The sequence below is a fragment of the Hylobates moloch genome, unplaced genomic scaffold (genome assembly GCF_009828535.3).
Source record: "Hylobates moloch isolate HMO894 unplaced genomic scaffold, HMol_V3 SCAFFOLD_15, whole genome shotgun sequence".
Taxonomy (NCBI): domain Eukaryota; kingdom Metazoa; phylum Chordata; class Mammalia; order Primates; family Hylobatidae; genus Hylobates; species Hylobates moloch.
The window spans coordinates 49088360-49109475 of record NW_026652290.1 but is presented as its reverse complement, the minus strand read 5'-3'; the positions used below and the strand labels follow the sequence as shown (position 1 = coordinate 49109475).

At 58.6% G+C, this 21116-nt stretch overlaps 2 protein-coding genes across 5 annotated transcripts in view; one reads left to right on the top strand and one right to left on the bottom strand.

The window, feature by feature from the left end:
* Positions 1-21116, top strand: part of SLC5A10 (solute carrier family 5 member 10) — a 71739-nt gene that overhangs the window by 23529 nt on the left and 27094 nt on the right. For all 4 annotated transcript variants that reach the window (XM_032176959.2, XM_032176958.2, XM_032176957.2 and 1 more), the window contains one exon: positions 2971-3106. In XM_032176959.2, the coding sequence (XP_032032850.1) occupies positions 2971-3106 (136 nt within the window). The remainder of the gene's footprint in view (positions 1-2970; positions 3107-21116) is intronic.
* The window catches only part of FAM83G (family with sequence similarity 83 member G), a 33300-nt gene that overhangs the window by 2430 nt on the left and 9754 nt on the right, over positions 1-21116 (bottom strand). Inside the window, exons 3-5 of the mRNA XM_058428882.1 lie at positions 14363-14530; positions 5669-5793; positions 3701-4967 (exon numbers count right to left, since the gene is read on the bottom strand). Of these exons, the coding sequence (XP_058284865.1) occupies positions 3701-4967; positions 5669-5793; positions 14363-14530 (1560 nt within the window). The remainder of the gene's footprint in view (positions 1-3700; positions 4968-5668; positions 5794-14362; positions 14531-21116) is intronic.

Here is a 21116-nt window from a genome sequence, read left to right as displayed (position 1 = left end):
TCACTGACACTGGGGACTTTTAGGGGCACCTAGAGGTCTGACTCCACTTTGCTCTGTGGCCAGGGGAGCCCTCAAAGACAGCCACAGTCTAGTCAGAAGGGAGGCAGCAGTTCTGTGTGCTGAGACCACAGGGGTGTTTTGCTTTTTTTTAAGATAGAGTCGCTCTGTTGCTCAGGCTGGAGTGCAGTGGCACCATCTCGGCTCACTGCAACCTCTGCCTCCCGGGTTCAAGTGATTCTCCTGTCTCAGCCACCCAGGTAGCTGGGACTACAGGCATGTGCCACCACACTCGGCTAATTTTTGTATTTTTTTTTTTTTCCAGAGACATAGTCTTGTTCTGTCACCCAGGCTAGAGTGCAGTGGTGTGATCTCGGCTCACTGCAACCTTCGCCTCCTGGGTTCAAGCAATTCTCCTGCCTCAGCCTCCTAAGTAGCTGGGATTACAGGCGTGTACCACCATGCCTGGCTAATTTTTGTATTTTTAATAGAGACTGGATTTCACCATGTTGGCAAGGCTGGTCTCGAACTCCTGACCTCGTGATCTGCCCACCTAGGCCTCCCAAAGTGCTGGGATTACAGGCGTGAGCCACTGTGCCCGGCCAATTTTTGTATTTTTAGTAGAAAAGGGGTTTCACCATGTTGGCCAGGCTGGTCTTGAACTCCTGACCTCAAGTAATCCACCCACCTTGGCCTCCCAAAGTGCTGGGATACAGGCATGGGCCATTCACTATCTTCTGGCTCATCCATGACAAATAGGTGGCATTTTTCTAACCAGAAACAAAACCACTAACAAAGAGGCAAAAGGTCCAGTGGACAGAACTCTGGTCTGGGCTCCCGTCTGGGCTATGTCCCTGCCCCTCCCTGGGCCTTGGTGTCCCTGTCTGTGAAACAGGGCGGTGCACAGACCAGAAGGCCTCCCAGGGTCCTGCCAGCTCTGTCACCTGCTGATGCTGCAGCTCCAGGCCGGGTGCCCTCCCTTAGTCAGCAGCAGCCACCTCAGTCATAACAGCAACCACAGCTTTTGTGGGCAGCGTGCTGACTCCAATGGCCACACCCCAAAACTCACTCATCATCTTCCCTGAGAAAGGGAACTCACATTCACCGGAGGCCCTTGAGGAGCCAGGGACAGGCTTGGCCAGCTACACTAGCAGCCTCACTTAAGTCGTTGCAACAACTCTCCTCATTTTGCAGATGAGGAGCCCAAGGTGAAATGGCCACTCAGGGAGTAAGTGCTGGCTTCCTCAGGGAAGAGGGCCTGGCTGGGACTGGACACCACTGCTGGGAGGTGGGGGTGAGCAGTGGCCTGCTGACATCTGAGTTGGGGGCCCAGCCTTGCTATCTGACAGTCAGGGGTGGGGAAAGCCCCTGCCCTATTCAGGGGGACTGGCAGGCCTCACAACTCATGGAAACTCTGAGCCTCAGCTTCTCCACCTGGGGAGACAGCACCTGTCCCAGGGCCAGCTGCCATGAGCACAGATTGAAATATAGAGGCAAATATCCCATCAATGGCAGAAAGACATGCAGGGTCTTAGGGAAATGCTTCTCTCCCAAGCACCTAGACAGAACCATCATCTAACTCTCTCATTGTCCAGATGGGGCAACTGAGGCCCAAACTGAGGCAAGGACTTCTCCCAAGTCACAGCAAGCTGGCAGAGAAGCAGGAAGGACAGCAGCTTGCCCTGCGTTCAGAGGCTGCAGCCCGCAGGCACTCCTAGCCTCTGTAATTAACGTCTCCGTGACGTCCACAGCTTAGGGGTAAATGCTGGGAGCTGTCCGTTAAACTAGCAAGCTTGGAAAGTAAGTTAAAATCATGGAGGCGGCCGGACGCAGTGGCTCACGCCTATAATCCCAGCACTTTGGGAGGCCGAGGTGGGCGGATCACCTGATGTCGGGAGTTCGAGACCAGCCTGACCAACATGGTGAAACCCCATCTCTACTAAAAATACAAAAAAAAATTATTCAGGCATGGTGGCTCATGCCTGTAATCCCAGCTACTCGGGAGGTTGAGGCAGGAGAATCCCTTGAACCCTGGGAGGCAGAGGTTGCGGTGAGCCGAGATTGCGCCATTGCACTCCAGCCTGGGCAACAAGAGTGAAATTCCGTCTCAAAGAAAAAAACCAAAAAATCACCACGGAGGCTTCCTGCTTCTGAGTTGCAGGTGGTGACTTAAACTGTGGAACCGCAAAGGAAAACTAGTTACATATCAGAGTTATAGGTCATACAACTTTGTGAACATACTAAAAACCATGGGAACAGTGTACACTTTGGGTGAATTATATGGTCTGTGAATATCTCAATAAAGCTGTTTAAAAAGTAACTCTTTTGAAGTAGAATCGTAATATCAGTGCTGGGAGGGATCTCAGACATTATGGGTCCAAATTACCGCTCCCTCCTCCCATTCTGCAAATCTGGAAAGGCCTGGCTAGGATTTGCTGAAGGCTCCCAGAAGGGCCGGTGTCCTCAGGTAGCTTCTAGCCTCCCTCTGCTACTGAACTGCAAGCTTTCCAAACCCCAGGTCTTAAAGCACCTGAACTCTGCCAGCCATGCAAACACAGTTGGCGCCAATGTCTGCTCCTGGCACTATAAATGTGCCAGCTGCTGTCATGAGGGCCCAGGAGATGAGGGTATGGGTGTGTGTCCCCATACCACCCCACCCAGGGTCTCCTCCAGCCCTGACAATTTCCAGGGGTGGTGGGCTGGGCAGGATCCACACTTCCCCTATTGACAGGTCGGGGGACTGAGTCCCTGAGAATGAGTGTACCTCGGCTCCCGCTGCTTGGCCTGCTGAAGTGAGCTCTCCTGGTGGGGCGCTGACAGTACTGGGGCTTTGAGTGTGGCTGTTCTGGGCAGGTCGGAGGCTAATGGGACATCATCGTGCCTCATGCCCACTCCCTGAGGCCCACCAAGGACCAATCCTGACACAAGCGTCCCTCAGGCTTGGACTCACTCCGTCTCACACTCCACCCCCAGGTCATCGTGCAGCGGTCACTGTCAGCCCGGGACCTGAACCATGCCAAGGCAGGCTCCATCCTGGCCAGCTACCTCAAGATGCTCCCCATGGGCCTGATCATCATGCCGGGCATGATCAGCCGCGCATTGTTCCCAGGTAGGACGGGCTCCGGGTACTGAGCCCAGGCTGCAGGGCACCCAGGGTTCTGGGACCTTGTCCTGCAAATGTCACCAGGAGAAGAGGCAAAGGATAGATGTGAACTGTTCCCCAACCTGGGGAGTGGGGAGAGTGGTCCTCAGGGCCACAATCAAAGGGATTGACATGGATGTGGCTTGGCACAAGGTCTGGACAGGTATCACTTCCTGCTGTGTGACCTCAAGGCTGTAAATGAACGTCCCTGTGCCCCGCCGTTTCCTCATCTGCAAACTAGGGACTGCGCCACCCACCTGGCAGGTGCCATCGAGATCCTCTAACTACAGGCTTTGGAGACCTCTGGGTGGGGAAACGTGCATTTCCTTAGGTTGCCTTTTCAGGACGCTGGGACCAAGAGTCCCCAGCATTAATGATGGTCTTCCATACAGCCCTGGTCGGTTCCCACCCCTGCCTGTTCATCAAGTTTCCCCATCTGTAACAAGGGAATTGAAGTCATCAGAGTCAGGGACACGGTAGCCCAGAAGACAGCAGCTCAAGCTCTTGGGTGGCTGGCAGGGAGGGACTCGTGACCCCTGGTGTGCAGGGGCCCTGACCCACCTGTGCCTCCTTGTCTGTGGAGCGCTGGGCCTGCATCCTCTTTGACACATCTGCTTCTTCTCTCCCCCGACTCTGGGCCCACGGGGAGCTGCCCTGGGGTCCAACAAAGGTCCCTCGGGTTATATGGGGGGCACTCAGCTGCCGGCGCGGTGGTGGGGTTGGCCCGTTGGCCACTTGCTCTGAGTGGCGCCTCCGGAGAGGGACTGAGTGCTCTCTCACCTCGAAGTACTCCTCTGACACAGAGGAGGCCACTGAGGGCCGTCGGGGGCCAGGGCCACGGCCGGAGCTGCCTGAGTGGCTCTCCTGGTCACTGAGGGTTACGTAGTCGTCATCATCTTCTTCTTCCGCCCCATCCAGCCCATTGGGGAGCCCCACCCCGAGGCTGTCGGGGTCATCCTGGGTCACAGACAGTTGCCGCTGGAGTGGGGCGTGGCCTGGGCCTGCCATCCTGGGTAGCCTATAGTCTGTCCCATTCTGGGGAGCCTCCTCTTTGGGGAGCTCCAGGACCCAGCCAATATCACTGCTGTCCTGGGCTAGTACATCTGCCACAGGGACTGTCCGGGGCTTGGGCACGGGGGGCAATGGCTCAGGGTCTCCCTGGGGGAGGCCGTTCTCAGCTGGGACACCGTCCTGGGGGGCACTGGGCTCTGGGGGAGGGCAACGCTCTGGAAGGGGCCTGCTGTCCTGGCTCTGCTTCCACAGCTGGTGCTGGGCGCTGGCCTGAGAGGTGTCACGGATCTTGATGCGGTTCATCTGGCTGGGCTGGGGGTTCCAGATGTTGGGGTCGATGATATTGATGTAGCCCAGGATGTCGCTGCCAGGCTCCGGGTCTGGCTCCACCCACGTGGGCAGGTACTCAAACATGTTGGCCCTCTCCAGGTGCAGCAGTCCTGGGTGGATGGGTGGCAGCAGCTCGGGGAGGTCCCCTGGATGCTCGGCCAGCGCTGGGCCTTTCAGCCCCAGGGGCTTCTTGGCCTCCTGCTTCTCAGAGGAGATCTTGGCAATCTCGTCGACGCTCTTGGCCTTGACAAGTGCGTACTTGGGGTTGACGAGCTTCTTGGCCACAGTGCCCGCGGGCACCAGGGGGACCACAGAGGGCAGCATGATAGGCTCCGGCTCCGGCTCCTTCTCCATAGGGATGCCCTTGAGGCTCACACTGTGTGACATGAGGTACAGCTCCTGGAACTGCCGGTCGAACATCTCCACCACCTGGCCAGACAGCACGGAGATCACATTCCGGTCCGTCCGCGCGGCCGACCACGTGAAGCTGCAACAGAGGGAGGGGGTGCTGGTCAGGCACATGATCCTGCTTCCTCCGCCCAGCCCCAATGCACCCATAGCTGCTGAGCCTCAGACTGTGGCCACAGGGCCCTGGGAATCAAGAAGTGAATGGGGGCAGAGAGCAGGTGCATGCTGTGGGGTCAGACCGAGTCTGGGATGTCAAGCAAGTTGGTCGCACCAAGCCCGTTCCCATCTCTGCAAATGGCAGGGCGCTGTGCTCCTCTCAGCCTGGTACAGGATTCACTAAGCAGCTCAGGAAGGCCCTGGACACCGTGGGGGGTGCCGCATGTGGTGGCCACTGCTGCCATGTGTCTATGCTGCCACCAACCCCCATGTAACTGTGGGCAGCGCCCACCCTATGCCCCGTGTGGTGGTGCCCACAGAGCTGGCCCCATCCCTAAGGACGGCTCTCAGAGTGACCCCCATAGGCTTGTGAAGGCACGGCCTGGCCACACCCCACCTCCAGGCCGGTGACATCTCCAAGCTGGAACAACAGCGTCCTCAGACAAAGCCCTTCTCTGCCTGCCTCCAGAGACAGACAGGCGGGCAGATGTGCTCCAGCCCTGCGCACACCTCAGCAGCCTTGGGACCAATGAACCGGAATAACCAGGATTAGGATTAAGGGCAGAAGCCAGTTGGGAGCCAGAGGTACCTCTCCTACAACTTCCCTGAAAGCTGGAGAGTCACCTGTAGGAGCCACACACAGCCCGGTCTCCATCCACAAACATGAACTTCTGGGCCAGGGCACCCTTGAACTTGGTTGCCGACCGCGTGAAGAACTCGGTTCCCCCGCTGCTCCGCACTCTGAGATTCTGTATTGGGAACCAAGAGACAGAATTACACGACTGCAGCCCTGACCACACAGGGCGAGGGGAGGATGGCAGCTGCCCAGGGCCCAGAGGGGACTCTGGAGTAGTCAGGACAGGAAGGAAGAGGCTCTAAGGCCTGGAGAAAGGGGCTGGTGTGTCTGGGACTGCAGGGCCCGGGGTAAGGAGGGAGTTGCTGAGCCGTGAAGCTGCAAAGGGGGCAGGCACTGGTACAAAGGGGGTGGGATAAGATGGTCTGGGCTTTGGCCCCAAAGGTGTCTGAAGAGCAGCATCAGGCAGGAAAAGGCTTACACAGCCAGCCAGTTTGGGAAATGCTGCCATGGGTGGTGGATGCTGTAGTGGGGTCCTGAGCGGGAGGGTGATGTGCACACGTTTTAGAAGTGTCTCGTGGGTGGCTAGGGGGTGATGCAGCCAGAGGAGGGCAGGAAGGGGGCCTGCCCTGAGGAATCTGTGCCTTATACTCCGATAAGTGTGTGGCCCTCCAGGGTGTGTGGCCCTACCCAGCCTCTCCCCTGTGCTTCTCAACACCCCTGTCTCTGCTGGGCTCTGCTCCGAGGGCAGGACTCACAGCAAACCTTTCTCCTTCCCCACGGCCAGGACACCACCCAGCACCCAGGCCACGTCCTGTAAATGGTCAGAGATTCAATTCTGTGCCGGCTTACACTGTTTGGCCCAGGAGCAGACCAGGAAGACCCTCAGAGACTGTGGCAAAGGGAGCTGCGACCCAAGGAGAAGAGGGCTCCTTGGGCATGAGGAGCACAGCGGGCCCCTCAACTGCCTCAGCTCCAAGGCCAGGTCGTCACCGGCCTTTTCCTGGACCCTGGCCACATAAGGGCCCTCTGTCCCAGTGTGGAGTCTCTGGAGCTGCTAAGGGCCTGTGTGTTATGAGCTCCAGGTGCTGATTTCCCTCCCCCGGTAGCAGGGCCTGCTGTGAGGGAGGAGCAGATGGTAAAGGCTGGTGCTGGGCACGGCAGACCCCAGGAAGGGCAGGGCGAGCCTGGCTGGAACCCAGGTGTCGAGGATGGCCAAGGGCATCCCGAAATAGAATCACAGGTGTAAAGGGGACCTGGGGCTCATCTGGCCCCTGTCTAGGGCAGTGTGTAAGAAATGCTCCTGGGTGCCCTGAGGGTCTGACTCAGGAGGCCTGCGGTCAGGCGGGGAATCTCAGTTTTAACACCAACTCCAGGGATTCCTGACTGGTCTGCCTGCATGCCTCCTGTGATGGGAGTCTCACTCACTCCCGAGGGGCTCTGTGCCGGCTTCTGGCTCTCGGCTATGACGTGTTCTTAGTCAGGCTGAGCTGTGACATACTGGTCTGTCCCCTCACCCACTCACTGGCCCCAGCTTATTCACCTCACTCATTCACATAGTCATCAACCCCTGCCGAGGCCTCCAGCTGCAGACAGAGATGCCTGTGATGAGGATCCCACCTGGGAGGTGAAGGGGAGGCTGGGGGGTAAACGAAAACAAGCTGAATTGCCCAGGATCGCAGAGGAGTAGCCTGAAGTGTGAAAGGCTGGCTGGGAGGCTCCCGGGAAAGGATGACATAGGTCACAGGGGGAGGTGGGGAAGCATTCCAGGGAAGGGACTCAAAGGCCAGGCATGACAGGCCTTTGTACAAGAGCACCTCAGCGGAGGAGGGGTGGGTGATGGAGCCTGCAGAGCAAGCAGGGGCGGGCTCCTGGTAAAAGACCCTGCACCTGCTTAAGGGCCTGAGCTTGGCCCTGGGGCCAGTAGGGAGCCACAGGAGGATTTAGAGCAAAAGCGATGGGGTTGGGTGTGTATCTCAGGAGCAGTTCTGGCATCAGGCAGTGGGTGTGTGAAGTGAATGCTATGGGAGAGGAGGGGAGCCTGAGAGAGCAGAGCCACCCGCCATGCCGTCCAGCCTCCTGCCCTGCCAGTCCTTTCCGTGTCCCAGAACCCTGTGGCTGGGATGGCCCCAGGCAAGCAACCACAGAGGCAGGCAGGTGTGGGCCGTGGGTGAGTCCCCGTCTGATGCCCACCTGTGGGATAAACAATTGCCTTGTCATAGGGCCCAGTGCAGAAGGCAGATAAGCCTCTGCTCCCAGGGCCGCCCTCGCCGGCCCACCGCCCCACAGGCTGCAGGTCTGCACACAGCCAGTTCAGCAGGAAGCTGGCCACGGTCCAGGACAATTAGCGCTCGTGACTTTGTACCCAACATGAAGCACGCTCGGGGTTGAGAAGTCGGACAAAGATCCTGGAGGTGGTACGAGGCCTTCCTTGTCACTGAGTCCAACCGAGCCCAGCTCCACCGCCTCCTGTGGGCTCCTGGCCAGGCCACAGACCCCTCCTTAGCCTGGAAAATCGGCCGCCAGCATCAGGACCCTTCTGGACGGTGTCTGTCCCCACCCATCCCAAACCTTGTCCTGATGAGGACTCGGAAAGTCACCACTTCCATCTCAGAGTGACTCAGCCTCCGTGTGAGCCGCAGGCCTCAGCTGGGCCACTGCCTCGCCGTGTGACTCGAAGCAAGTCCCGGGCCCTTGCTGGGCCTTAGTCTCCCTTAGCACACAGCAGGGCGGGCCTCCAACTCTTAGGCCCGTTCTACCTGGGGCTCAGTAGCAGGTGGGGGCCTGCAGTAGGGCCCCCCCACCTCTTGCCTCATGGCCTGCTCCCCAGCTTGTGCCTGGATGGGCCCCACCCCACGGGGCCTGGCCTGGATGAGGTAACGTCTCAAGACTCCGGGCTCGCGTGCGCAGAGGTGGAGGATCCCACAAAGCCGCATTGTCTCTGAGCTCCTGGGACACCCCCGGCAGAGGACAGCAGATGGGCGGAGGGACGCCAGGGCTGGCCCAAGAGGGGTGCCCTGGGCAAGTCTTTGGACCCTCTGGGACCTCAGTTTCCTTATACATAAGAGAGGACATCAAGGGCGAGTCAGGGCAGGGGAGGACGGCCGGGCGGTGCTTCATCTGCTCTCAGGGGGTGGCAAGGTGGGGGCTCCAGGGCTGCGGCAAACTACAGCACCCTGCCCCCAATCCCCCCAGGCCTCCAGGACACACGTGCTTGAAGGACACGTGATCCAACTGTACCAAGCCCGCTGGTGGGAGGCAGAGGGGGCTGAGCCCAGGTGCCCCTGGAGCAGAGTGGGTCTAGGGTCTAGGCATTCCTGAGCTCCAGTCAAAGAGGCTCCAGTCCTAGCACCAAATGGACGCCAACCAAGGCCTTTCTTTCCACGCCTCAGTTTTCTCATCTATGAAAGGGCCTACTCATCCTTGTGCTGCAAGGCTGCTGTGAGGACTGAATAGAGCCACAGTACAGGTGGGGCCCACCCAGGGAAGGTGTCCAGCTCCCAGTGGGTGCCCCATGAACTGGAAGTGGCACAGTGGGCTGTGGGGGACCAACACAGAGGACCACAAAACATCCAGGAGGGATGGACTCCCCAGGGAGGCCAGGACTGTCAGCCGTACTGGGTGGGTGGTTGGTGGGCTCAGGGAGGGGAAGTGACCTGCCCACTGTCTCCCAGTAGCCCTGGGCTGGGCCGGGATTGAGGACAGGGCTCCTTCATCACCCACCTCCTCAGGGCCCTGCTGACCAACCACCGTCTCCTTTAATTTCACCCTCACACAACCCCGTGAGGCATCACTATGGCCATGGAGCACTCAAGGCCCAGAGAGGTGGAACCACACGCCCAGGTCCCACAGCAGGTCAACGGCCAGTGAGCCATGTAGGCAGCACCAGGACAGCCTGTGCTGGCAGGTTAGCTTTGGCTTTGGTTTTATAATGGAAGCCAGTGATTACTTCCCCTGCCCATAGTGGGATGGCCATTCCTAGGTTTATCGATAGTTGAGTAGTTAGTGTGAATGAGTAGAGGCCCGGTAGAGCAGTGCGGAGGCCCAGAGATGCACCCTCGACCAGGTCTGAGCTGGGAACAGTGAGGCCAGGCCTAGTGTGAGGAATGCAACGAACAGAGCCCAACATAGCAGCAGGAGCCTGGCTGCCTGAGGTGCGGGCCCCCAGCAGCCTCCACTCTCCTCTACAGGGCCTGTCTGGCTCTCTGTGGAGGGTGGAGAGGGGTGGTCAACACTCACCCTGGCCTTCTCCAGGCTGTTGTGAAGTTGGGGTGGTGGGCCCTTTGTGAACCACATTTGGCCCAAAGTATGTGACGGCATGTAGGGGCAGGGCCAGCCTAGCTCCAAGGCCCTGGTCCGAGGGGCTCCTCTCTCCCCTAGGCCAGGGCTGCTCAGCCTCTGTGCAACTGATACATGTCCCCTTGTGTGTGGGACCTGTCCCCGGCAGTGTAGGATGTTTAACAACATCCTTGGCCACTCAATGCTGGTAGTACCCTCAAGGTGGACAGTTAAAAATGCCAAATGTCCCTCAGCAGAGTGAATCCCCCGTTTGAGAAGCCCTGCCTTGGCCGGGTGCAGTGGCTCACGCCTGATAATCCCAGCACTTTGGGAGGCCGAGGCGGGCAGATCACGAGGTCAGGAGATCGAAACCATCCTGGCTAACATGGTGAAACCCCATCCCTACTAAAAATACAAAAAATTGGCTGGACGTGGCAGCGTGCACCTGTAGTCCCAGCTGCTGGGGAGGCTGAGGCAGGAGAATGGCATGAACCCGGGAGGCAGAGCTTGCAGTGAGCCAAGATCATGCCACTGCACTACAGCCTGGGCGGCAGAGCAAGACTCCCTCTCAAAAAAAAAAAAAAAAAAAAGAGAACCCCTGCCTTATACCCTGAATCCATCACAGACCCAGGCCCAGGTAGAGACAGCAAGACCCAGGCATCCCCGGGCAACGGGGGAACCTGGGCAGTGGAAGGGCTGGGTCGGGCCTGTCCAGCGTGAGGCCTGAGTGGCAGCGATCCTCACATCCTCACCGCGTGCCTTCCCACGGCCATCCCAGCTGATGCTTCTTTGTCCATCAGAAACGAGAAATGGGTCTGGCTTTTGCCCAGGGGCTGCTGGTTTTTCCAGTTTGGCTGCACGAAGTCAACTAGCTTTTCAGATGGCCCAGGCATCTCATGGCTCTTGTCTGTCCTAAGCTGGGAGCCTCAAGCCCAGCCTGTCTCTGGTTGGCCCGGGAGCATCCCTCCATACCCAGTATCACCACCAAAAGCAGCCAAGTCATGCGGCCTGGCCCTGTGACCCTAGAGGGTGTCAGTGAAAGTTCTGGCCCTCTTCCCAAGGCCTGCTCCCTATCTGTCATTTGGGGTGGTCATTCCCATACTCCCACATGGAGGGCCCCTGGGGCTGGCCAGGGCGACCGGCTGAGGTGCTCAGGAATGGCTGAGAGCCCCACATTTGGGGAGGCACTGGTACACGCTGCTCCTGCCTCACCTGGGGACCAGGAGTGGGCTCGGCCCAAGCAACAAGGCAGCATTTCAAGAGTGTGTTGGTGTGGGCTCCAAGCTCAGGAGGAAGGAGCCGAGTGATGGTGAACCACGGCCAGACCCTGGCGCAGAGGGAAAGAAAGCTGCTCAGCACTCAGACCAGAGCTGCGTCTCATGGCGGGGCTGTGCCTGTCCCCAGCCAAAGCCAGGATGGGAAGGGAGCTCGTGACCGAAGGCCCACCACACAAACGGCCTCCTTCACTCTTCACAGCAGCCCTGACAGATAAATGACCATATCCCCATTTTGTAGACAAGACAATGGAGACCTAGAAAGATTCAATGACTCTGCCCAAGGTTACCATGCAGGTGGCGCAGCTGGGGCTCAGGACTGGCTCCTGGTATCACCCCCACACTGGCACCTGACACCCCAAGGTCATAAGGATGACCCTACCAGAAAACCTGTACCCTGGGCCCAAAGGAGCTGGGGCAGGTTGGTGCAGAGCTGGGCAGGGGTGGCGGCAGCTGAGGGCAAGCCCAGGGATTATCGGCAAAGGAAGTGCTCCCGGGACAGGTCTGGGCCCAGCTAGCCCAAGGCGAGGGAGGTAGGCAGGGAAAGCAGGCCCTCGACAGGGTGACACTTGACTGGGGCTGGGCTCTCAGGGCCTCTGGCCACCTGCCCAGGGCTGTGGAAGGGCAAGCTCAGAGGCGAGAATGAGGAAGCCAGGTCACACTTTCCCATGGAGGCGTCTAGCTGCTGGATACGTCACCCTACAGACCCTGCCATGTTCCCGGGTGAAGCGAGGTGGCCGAGCAGGGCAGGCTGGGCCAGGGACCTGCAGTGCCAGCTGCCTTCCAGCTGGTCACAGCCAGTGGAAGGGCTGGGGATGGAACAGGGCAGGCCTCATACCCAAGCCCCTGCCCCAGCCCAGGGCCTGGGATTTAGAATGTGTGGTTCTTTCCAGCAGCTGTATAACTTTCCTCAGCACACAGAGCACTTTACAACCACTGTCTCCTTTAATTTCACCCTCACACAACCCCATGAGGCATCACTATGGCCATGGGGCACTCGAGGCCCAGAGAGGTGGAACCACACACCCAGGTCCCACAGCAGGTCAATGGCCAGTGAGCCATGTGGGCAGCACCAGGGAAGCCTGTGCTGGCAGGTTGGCTTTGGTTTTGGTTTTATAATGGAAGCCAGTGACTACTTCCCCTGCCCATAGTGGGATGGCCATTCCTAGGTTTATTGATAGTTGAGTAGTTGCTGTGAATGAGTAGGGTGGGAGTCCTAGAAGATTGGTTGAGCCAATAAAAAGGATAAAAGAAATTAATATAAGGGATCAAGTTCATCCTTTGATGCTCTGTGTTATTATTTGTAGTTGTTTATTATTTGCTGCTTGAGTACCAGGGATCTGTAGCCTCCTTGTCAGAGCTGATTTCTCACTATTGGCTTTTAGGCGCCACCCCTAAATTGGTGGGAATTGCTTTGGGCAAGGCATGGCTTCCCTCGGACCTCAGTTTCCCCATCTGTCCTGTGGGAGCCGCATCTGAATGACCTCAAGGCCTCTTCAGGCCCAGGCACTCCAGGCCCCCCACCTGCCCCATTGCCTCCAGCTTCCTGGAAACTCAGAACTCTGCAAGTAGAGGAGCAGCCAGGGCTTCTCTGCTGAGAAGGGGCCTGGGTGGAAGGCGAGGCCTCTGGAGCGGCTGGCCCTAGGGTCCCTGCTCCAAACCGACAGGCTTGCTCCCTGCCTGGGTCTGCACACTGGGGGATGTGCAAAGCACTCGCTGGGCCTGGGGCAGGGGCACGGTGCTGGTGGGGCCCCATTGGGGTCTCTTCCTGGGCATCGGGCAGGGCCAGGCCTTCTGCAGTCAGGTTTCCAAAGTGGCCTTTCCACACTGGCTCTCTCAGGCATGAGCTATCTGCCACCGGAATCGATTCCCAGTGCTAATTACGCGGCGGGGGGTAAGGTGGGCATGGGGGCTTGGGGCCAACCCACCAGGGAGACCACACTAAAAATGTCCCCAGAGCTAGAGACTCACCACAGAGTGCTCACAACTACTTGAAAGGACTCAACCGGAGGCGTTGGGGTCGGCGGGGGTGGGCGTGCTTGACAAATGCTGACAAATTACAGGCGTGGAGTCCGGCCCCTTGTTAACCAGACTGGTGGTGCCCCTTCTCCTAGGACCACAAGCCTGAAACCTGCAGAATTCCGACCTGTCAGACACTGGTGCTGAGCCCAAGGGTCTGGAGCAGGCCCCCACCCCGCTATCTTTAACTTGCTAGAAGTGACATGGGGTATGTGGCTCCATTCCCTCATCTGCAAAATGGGAACGACTCCCTATCCCACTAGGCTGTTGTGAGGATTAAATTAACCAATGCAAAGTGCCTCTGACAGGGCCTGGCGCGCGGCCAATGCAAGAGAAGTATTCGCCGTCATCACGCACACTGATCTGCTCTCAGAGAAACGCTCTGCACACAGCAGGTGCCAAGCGACGGCTGGCAGAAGGAGGGCTCCAGACACCAAATGCCAGGGTGTCTGGGCAAAAGAGCGTTCGATCAATGAGATCCTGTAGCCCAGAGAAGGGAGGTGACATGCCCAAGGACACACAGCAAAACAGCGCTGAGAACCACAGCCCACCCTGACCCCATCGGCAGCCTTCTCTGATCCACTTCTGTTCCGTGGTTTCCCCACCCCAAAGGTTCTTTCTCCTCTGCTCTTGTGTCTCAAATTCACTTCAACTGTGCAGCCTTCACAGAAGCCCTCCCCGGCCTCAGCCTGAGGGAGCTTCCTCTGTCTGAGCCAGAACCTAAAACCAGTAAATGGACATTCTAAGGAGACAGATTTTGGCTTAACCCAAGAAAGGACTTCCTGGGAGTTGAAGCTCTCCAGAAAGGCCACGAGCTACCTGAGGCAGTGAGCACACTATCACCAGAGGTATGCAAGCAAACAGATAACCGATGTGGCATGGGCTGCTCTGAAATAACATGATGCAGCACTTGGCATGAGCTCCAGCACCTGGTCAGCAAGCACCTAATCCGTGTTTATCTTATCTCTGCCACGTTGGAGGTAGTGAGCATCCTGTCCCTCAGGGAATTCAAGCAGAGGCTATGTGACTGCTTAGCAGGAGGCTCTAGGATTACTGGACTCTGAGTGCCTGGCACAGGACTCCATCCAGAACAGGCAGGTACTCGAAGTGTTTGTTGACCGACTGAATGACCCCTGCCCTCCAGCCACCCAGGCAAGTGAGGACCCTGCTCACCTTGAGGTGCCCCAGGTGCATGCGGGCCCGCTCACACATGTGCAGGAAGTACTTGACGTTACTCTCATCCACGATGATGTACACGGCCACTTTCCTCTTGAAGCCGGCGTCCAGCAGGTCCTTGAAGATGTCCACGTCGGTGAACATGTCCATGACCACAGCTATCACCTGGGAGCAAGAAGACAGACTAGGGCCTGTCAGACAGCGCAGCAGTGGGGACAGGGTGCCCTGGCAGAACGCACAGCCCTCCCATGCCACCAGCCTCTCACGGGTGCCCACTCTGGCCCTACTCCTGGAGCCTCAGGCCCAGGACCAGGAAGTGAGGGGCCAGAGGCCTCTCTTGCCCTGAAGTTCTAGTTGCAGTCCCAGCTCTGGGCTCAGCCCAGGGGCCCTGTGTTGGTGCATCCCCAGGCCAGAGCCGGCTACACTCTGCCCTCCTTGTAACATCTGGGAATGCTGAGATGAACCTGATGTGTCAATGACTGGAAGGGCAGCAGCTGGCGTGGCGGCTCGCTGGGGCCTCCCCTACGTTCCTGGGCTGGTGTGGACTTTGGCCAGTGTCTAAACCCAGGTCTCTTCCTGTCAGCTGACAACATCTGTCCCATAGCAGGTGACCTCCTGCTGGACCTGGCTCAGGGTGGGGCCCCAGTGGTCAGGGTATACCTACCTACCCCCAGCCCAGCCAAGCATCACCGACAGGGCAGGGGGCCTGGGTAAGTGAAGGTGCAATGTGGAACATGCAGAAGGACAGGATGAGGTGGTATGGGCCCGGCCCCAGTGGGGCTCAGTGACTGTCAGGCCTCCCTCACACATAGTCCCCTCCCTGTCCCTGGGCAGCAAGGGGAGAGAGTCAGGACAGGGCCTGTGCCTGGGCACAGCCGTCTACACTGCTGATGCAGACACATGTCCCACTTTCAGGCAGCCCAACCCCTCCCACCCTCCGAGCCTGGCACCACCGTCCCTGTTGCAGGTCTGAGGACCACCTGGAGAAGAGGCCAGGGACCTGCCCTAGGCCACACAGCAAGCTGGGGACAGAGTCAGGCTACAGACTACCCAGACTTGCCAGAGAGCAGCACTCAGCCTTGCTGGGATGTGGAGATTCAGGGTGATGGAGGTGGCCTGGAGCCTGCTGGGGACGTGTCTGCACGCCCCACAGTGAGCTCACCAGGCTGGCCCCTGCAGGCCCATCTGGGCTCCTCCTGGGCCTCAGGCCCCTGCTGACACCCATCATTCACCTGGCACCAAAGCCCAAACTCCAGCAGAGGGGAGGGCTCCATACCTGCCCTGCCTCAAACTCACTGCGTGACTCTGAGCAAGACACCTGGCTTCCCTGGACCCAGTTTTCTCATCAGTATATCATGCTCCAGCTCTCAGGAGAATTGAGCACACCTGAATACCGCAGCAACTGCAAAGAGCCTGACCGGGGGCTGGGGCGGGGGCTCGGTGATGCCCGTTTGCTGCCTTTCTCCCACAGTCACCCCACACGTTCCAATTTACAGGGGGTCTTGTCAGCCTGACTCCTGCAGCCTCTCACAGGCACCATGGTGGTGACAGCCCAGCATGCATCCGGGTAAACTGAGGCTCAATGAGGTTGTAAGGCTCGTTAGATGTCGCAAAGCAAGTTGGGCCAGGGCCTGGACCTACCTCCGAGTCAGGTCAGGGTTGGTCTCCAGTCCCTTCCTTTGGATGTTCAGTCTTGGAGACCCTGGGAGACAGTGGTCCCCCCAGAGCAGAGAGCGGAGGTATGGGACCAGCTGGGACTCCCAGAACTCCAAGGCCTAGGGTTCTCTCTGTCCTCTGGGGAGATGACTGCTCCCTATCTCTCTGTTTCTGAAGGGCTGTTTTGGGGCCGAGGGAGTAGCTGGTTGCTGCAGGGTCTACGACTCCCAGGGGAGGCAGATGTTGGCACCAGATGGGGAAGCACTTGCTGCCCCCAGGGCTGCCCAAGGTTAAACAGAGATCTTAAGAGGGAGCTCACTCCCTGACCCAGGAGATGTTCAAGGAAGGCCAGAGACTGCTTGGAGCAGGGGTGGATGAGAGGGCAGAGGAGACACAATGCAGGCAGGTCACCATGACCCTGGATTGAGCCACCAGTCAAGGGTGATGAGACACTGGGCAGGGGTGTGTGGTGGTAGCAGGATCCTCCCTGCCTGGGATCTCCCAGACCCAAAGCCTCTCCAGCCCCAGAATCTCCTTGGTTAAGCCACTTCTGAGCAGGCAAACAGCCTCACGTGCCACCCTGGAAAGGAGCCTAATGAGAGCGCAGCAGGCATGCTTCTCCCTGGAGGGCTCCAGGCCCTGCCTACCATGGTAGATGGGGACTTGCCCTGGGCTTGGGCTGGGGGACGTGCCCCAGCAGGACCCGCACCATGTGCGCCATTCCCCACATTGCCCTCAGCCAGGCAGGGTGCCTGATCCAGGGACCATCTGCTGTCAGGCTGGATATGTTGGAGCCTGCACTCTAAAATGGATCCCCCCACAGTCCTGGCTCTCCCCAGGCATTGGGCTCAGTGCCTAGGGTGGTCAGAGATGGGTTTGTAACAGGTGCGAGCTTATGCTGGGGATGGGGAGGGGGTGCCTGGTGCTCCCCAGGCAACCCCCATAGCCTGGCCTGTCCATGGAGCCACAAAGGTTTCTTGGGGGCCCTTGAGTCCTGTCACGCCCTTTCCCATTTTATAGACAGGAAAGCTGGGATCACAGTCCATGACTGAGGCTGGAACCCAGGGCCCTGTCCCACCCAGAGCACTTTCTGCACAAGAGACTGGGCATCAGCCCTGGGCCCTTGAGCTGCTTGATGTGCTTGATGGTTTATAAGGAGCCTTTACAACTGTTACCTTGTTCAGTCCTCACAAGCACACTGGGAGGCAGTGGTTCTTTTTCCCGTTTTGCAGATAAAGAAACTGAAGCACAGAGGCATTCGCTACCTTGCCTAATTCTGTTGGGAGGCCCAGCTCACTCGTGACACTGTGAGCTCAGCAAGAGCAGAGCCCTTGTCTGAGCCCAGGATGGGGCCTGGTTTAAGGAAGGTCTTGGGGAGCTTTTATCAACTGAGAACAAGACCAACTGGCTTGGTCTGGGAACGACTGCAGGAATCAGGGCACCTGGGACCACAGCCCCTCCTGGGCCCTTGGTTTCCCCATCTGTCAAATGGGGGTGTGGGCCTGGCTTGCCCCTGTGGTTGTATCTAGTTCACACATTGGCAGAGCTGGCCCAAGTCAAGAAAAGTACCAGATGCTTCCTGCGGCCCCAAGCCCACACATCCTCTCAGAGGTCCTGGGCAGGGCAAGGGCTGTGGAAATGAGAGGGGAGGCTGACTCCAAAGACCAGCTCTACCTGCTGTATGTCAGGGGCCATACTGGGCAGGAGGCGGGTGGCCTGGGTCCCAGCACTGAGCTTGTTTCGCTCCTGAGGCAGAAAACAGCCATGTCCATGTGAGCAGCTGGCACAGGGGCAGGCATGGCGGGCGGGCACGTGTGTGTCCTGCACCCCAGGTCCCATTGTCAGAGCCGATGGGCAGCTCCCAGCCCAGCAGCCTGGAATCTGCACAGGCCACACAGCCCAGCTCCCGGGTGAAGGAGGGAGCCCTGTTGTCCCTGTGCATCTTACTGATGGACAGGCCTCTGCTGGGCGGCCTTGAGGCCTTGAAGATGCAGCTGCAGAACCCAGGAGGCTCAATGCCCAAGACAACCATCTGGCTCCTGCCAGGGTGTGGGAGGATGGCCCAAGATGGCAGGGTGTGGGAGGATGGCCATGCCTGGGGGACGGAGGCAGGCAGGCTGCACTGGAGGGGGACACCAGCAGGGATGTGGGCACTGGGCTCCAGTGAGCCAAGAGCGAGCCTGCGCCTGCCCCAGCCCAGGCCTCTCCCTGGGGGCTCCTGGTGCCCAAACGCCTCCTGCATGTCTGTCCAGGGGTGTCCATATGCACGAGCCCTCCAGCACCCCACCCGATGAGCACCTCCTCCCATGATGTACCCTCCCTTCCCAGTGGATCCGCCGGCCTTCTCCACCCTGCCTTCGGCGTGTGTCTCAAATCCCCCACCTCCCTCTGTGTCCTTGGGACGGGGGACATCCACCTCCATGTGAGAGATGCAGAAACTGCAGCTGGGAAAGGGGAGGGCACTGGTTCAAGGTGGTGCTGCATGGGGATCCCCAGTGCTCTGCCAGGAGCACCTCCATCTCCTGGGCAGTGACTGGAGCAGCTTGAGCTGGGGTGCAGGGGTGACAGCATCTCACACAAAGGAGCACCCCACCTGTGGCCACTGCCCCCCAGCAGACACGGCCTGAAGCCATGTAACACCAGCTGCTGGCGTTGGGGGTGGGACAGGGCTTTAGGTCACAGAGGCAGGGAGCACAGGCATGGGCCTCCTCAATCTCCCTCAGCCCCAGCCGCAGCCCCCGAGCAAAGGTGGAGCGGGCAGAGTGGGCCCAGCACCCGCGCGCGAGCTCTAGGCTGGGCCTTGGGTGGGCCACACCTGCGTTCCAGGTCTCAGTTTCTTCATCTGTCAAAGGAGAAGGTGGACAAGATGTCCAAGGCCCTTCATCTCTGATGTCCCTGCCGAGGGACCCCAACTCCTGTTCCCTGCCTGGTGCCCGGCAGGGCCTGTCTGGGTGGCTAGCACATCTCATTGCACCCACGGGTCTGGGAGAGGAAGTGCTGGTGGCCGCCCTCTCCCTGCCTCCCCACAGGGCTCCTGCCTCACAGGTGCCAACAACAGCCTGTGGCTCCTGACACCCACAACAGCTGTTTCCTAGCCTTCCTGTGACCACAGAACTACTCTTGAAGCAGAAGTGCCCTCGCAGGGCGAGTGGGTAGAACAGGTCTCCACAGAGGTGCCTGGGGAGGAGGGGTGGGGCAAGACGGGCTGGCCTGGTTCCGAGCATGGTGGGAAGCCACGGGTGCGCAGGCCCAGCCACTGCAGCAGCACCTCTTCAGCGGGGCCCTGACCAACGCGTCCTGACCCCTCTCCCTGACGCATCCTGATCCCTCTCCCCAATGCGTCCTGCCTCAAGCCCCTGTGTCTCCTACGTGTTGTTCTCATTGCCACCTGCCCATTTTGCATCTGCTCGGACAACTCCTACCTTTTTTCAAATCCCAACTCCAGTGCAGCCCCAGCCTCCCCGTCATCACTCTGGCCTGTCTGGGTTGAGCGTGTATCACTTGCGTATTTCTTCTCAGGCACAGCAACGGAGTCTCCCAAGGACTGAGTCCCAAGACTCGGGTAAGAGGGGACAGTTTCCAACCTGCACGTGACAAGCCTTACACTCACCTCACCCTCCTAGGCCTCAGAGATCCCTAGAGGCGGCTCAGAGAGAGGAGAGAGGCAGCCATATTCTCTCTCCTCACTATGCTCCAGGCAGGTGGAGGACAGATACCCTCAAGCCTGCCCCAGAGCCTGGAGCCCTGAAGCAGCCACAGACACTGTGCACACTGCAGAGAAGTCCCTAGGCCTCTCTGGGCCTCACTTTCCCACCTGAGAAGTGCAGGGGGTGGAGAGAGTCTCTCATCTTGGGGTTCATTATTCTCCAGCTCTGATGGCAGATGCCCAGAGAGTGGCAGTGTGGGCTCCACACCCGCTGGCTCCGATCTCAGCTCCTCCTGGGAAGCTGCATGACCTTGGGCAAGTACCTTCATTTCCTCATGGGGATAGTAACAATCCCCACCCACAAGGTTGTTGGAAATTAAAATGAACTCATGCAGGTGAAGCCCTAGCAGGGGATCCACAAACGGCAGCTGCACGGACCCTCCTCGTCCTCCCACCAACCCAAGTCCCATCCCACCAGACTCACGGCTCCCTCTGGGGTGAACAGGCCAGGAGCGTCTCACTACCCTCCAGGCCGGCTGGAAGGCTGTAAGTGACGCATCAGGGCTGCTCACAGGAATGCTGCAGACTGTCTTAAAGGTTGAGATGGTGGCCATCATGACCTTGGATTCAACTTCCACTTATAGCCATGATGGGATAACAGAGACGGAATTCACCCTCCTGCCTTCACAATAAAAAACCCGTATAAAATCTATGAAGCCATGGACAACAGCCTTCAATCAGCACAGCGATCCCTGAGAGAAGAGGAACAAACCAGCTGAGCCCTAGGATCGCCCCACTACTTCCAGGCTGCAGCACAGGGAGGGGTGCCCCCGTGGAGTCTTGTGGTCTCCCTGAGTTGAGGAGACAGGGTTCACTCTGAGTGTAGCAGCTAGGATTTGCAGGACGGAGTGCTGCAGGGGAGAGAGCTGCACAGAGTGAACTCCAGAGACCTGCAGAGGGTCCCCTGGAGTCTTCAGCTGATCGCTGAGCAGCACACGAACGTGAGGAAACTACTGAGGCTTAGCAGGGAACCACTGGAAAGGGGAGGCTGAGCAGAGAACCACCGGAAAGGGGTGGCTGGAACAATTGCTGGTGCTCATGCAGGACCGGGAATAGTGTATGTGCCCCCAGCCAGAACAGAAACCCCTCCTAACGCAGGGCCTGCAGGAGGGGTCTTCGGAAGGATACTGCCTCAGCAGTGGACAAATAAGTCCTAGACCAGGCATAAGCAAACTTCCTAAAGAATCAGAGTGTAGACATGTGAGGCTTTAAGGGCCACATGTTCTCTGTCACAACTACTCAAATCTGCTGGTATAACACAAAAGCAGCCAAACAAAGTATATAAATAAATGTCTATGTTCTATTGTTTATAAAAGCTGGCAACAGGCTTCCTTTGGCCTGGGGACCATAATTTGCAACTCCTACCCTGGAGTGAAGTCTGCTCTGGTC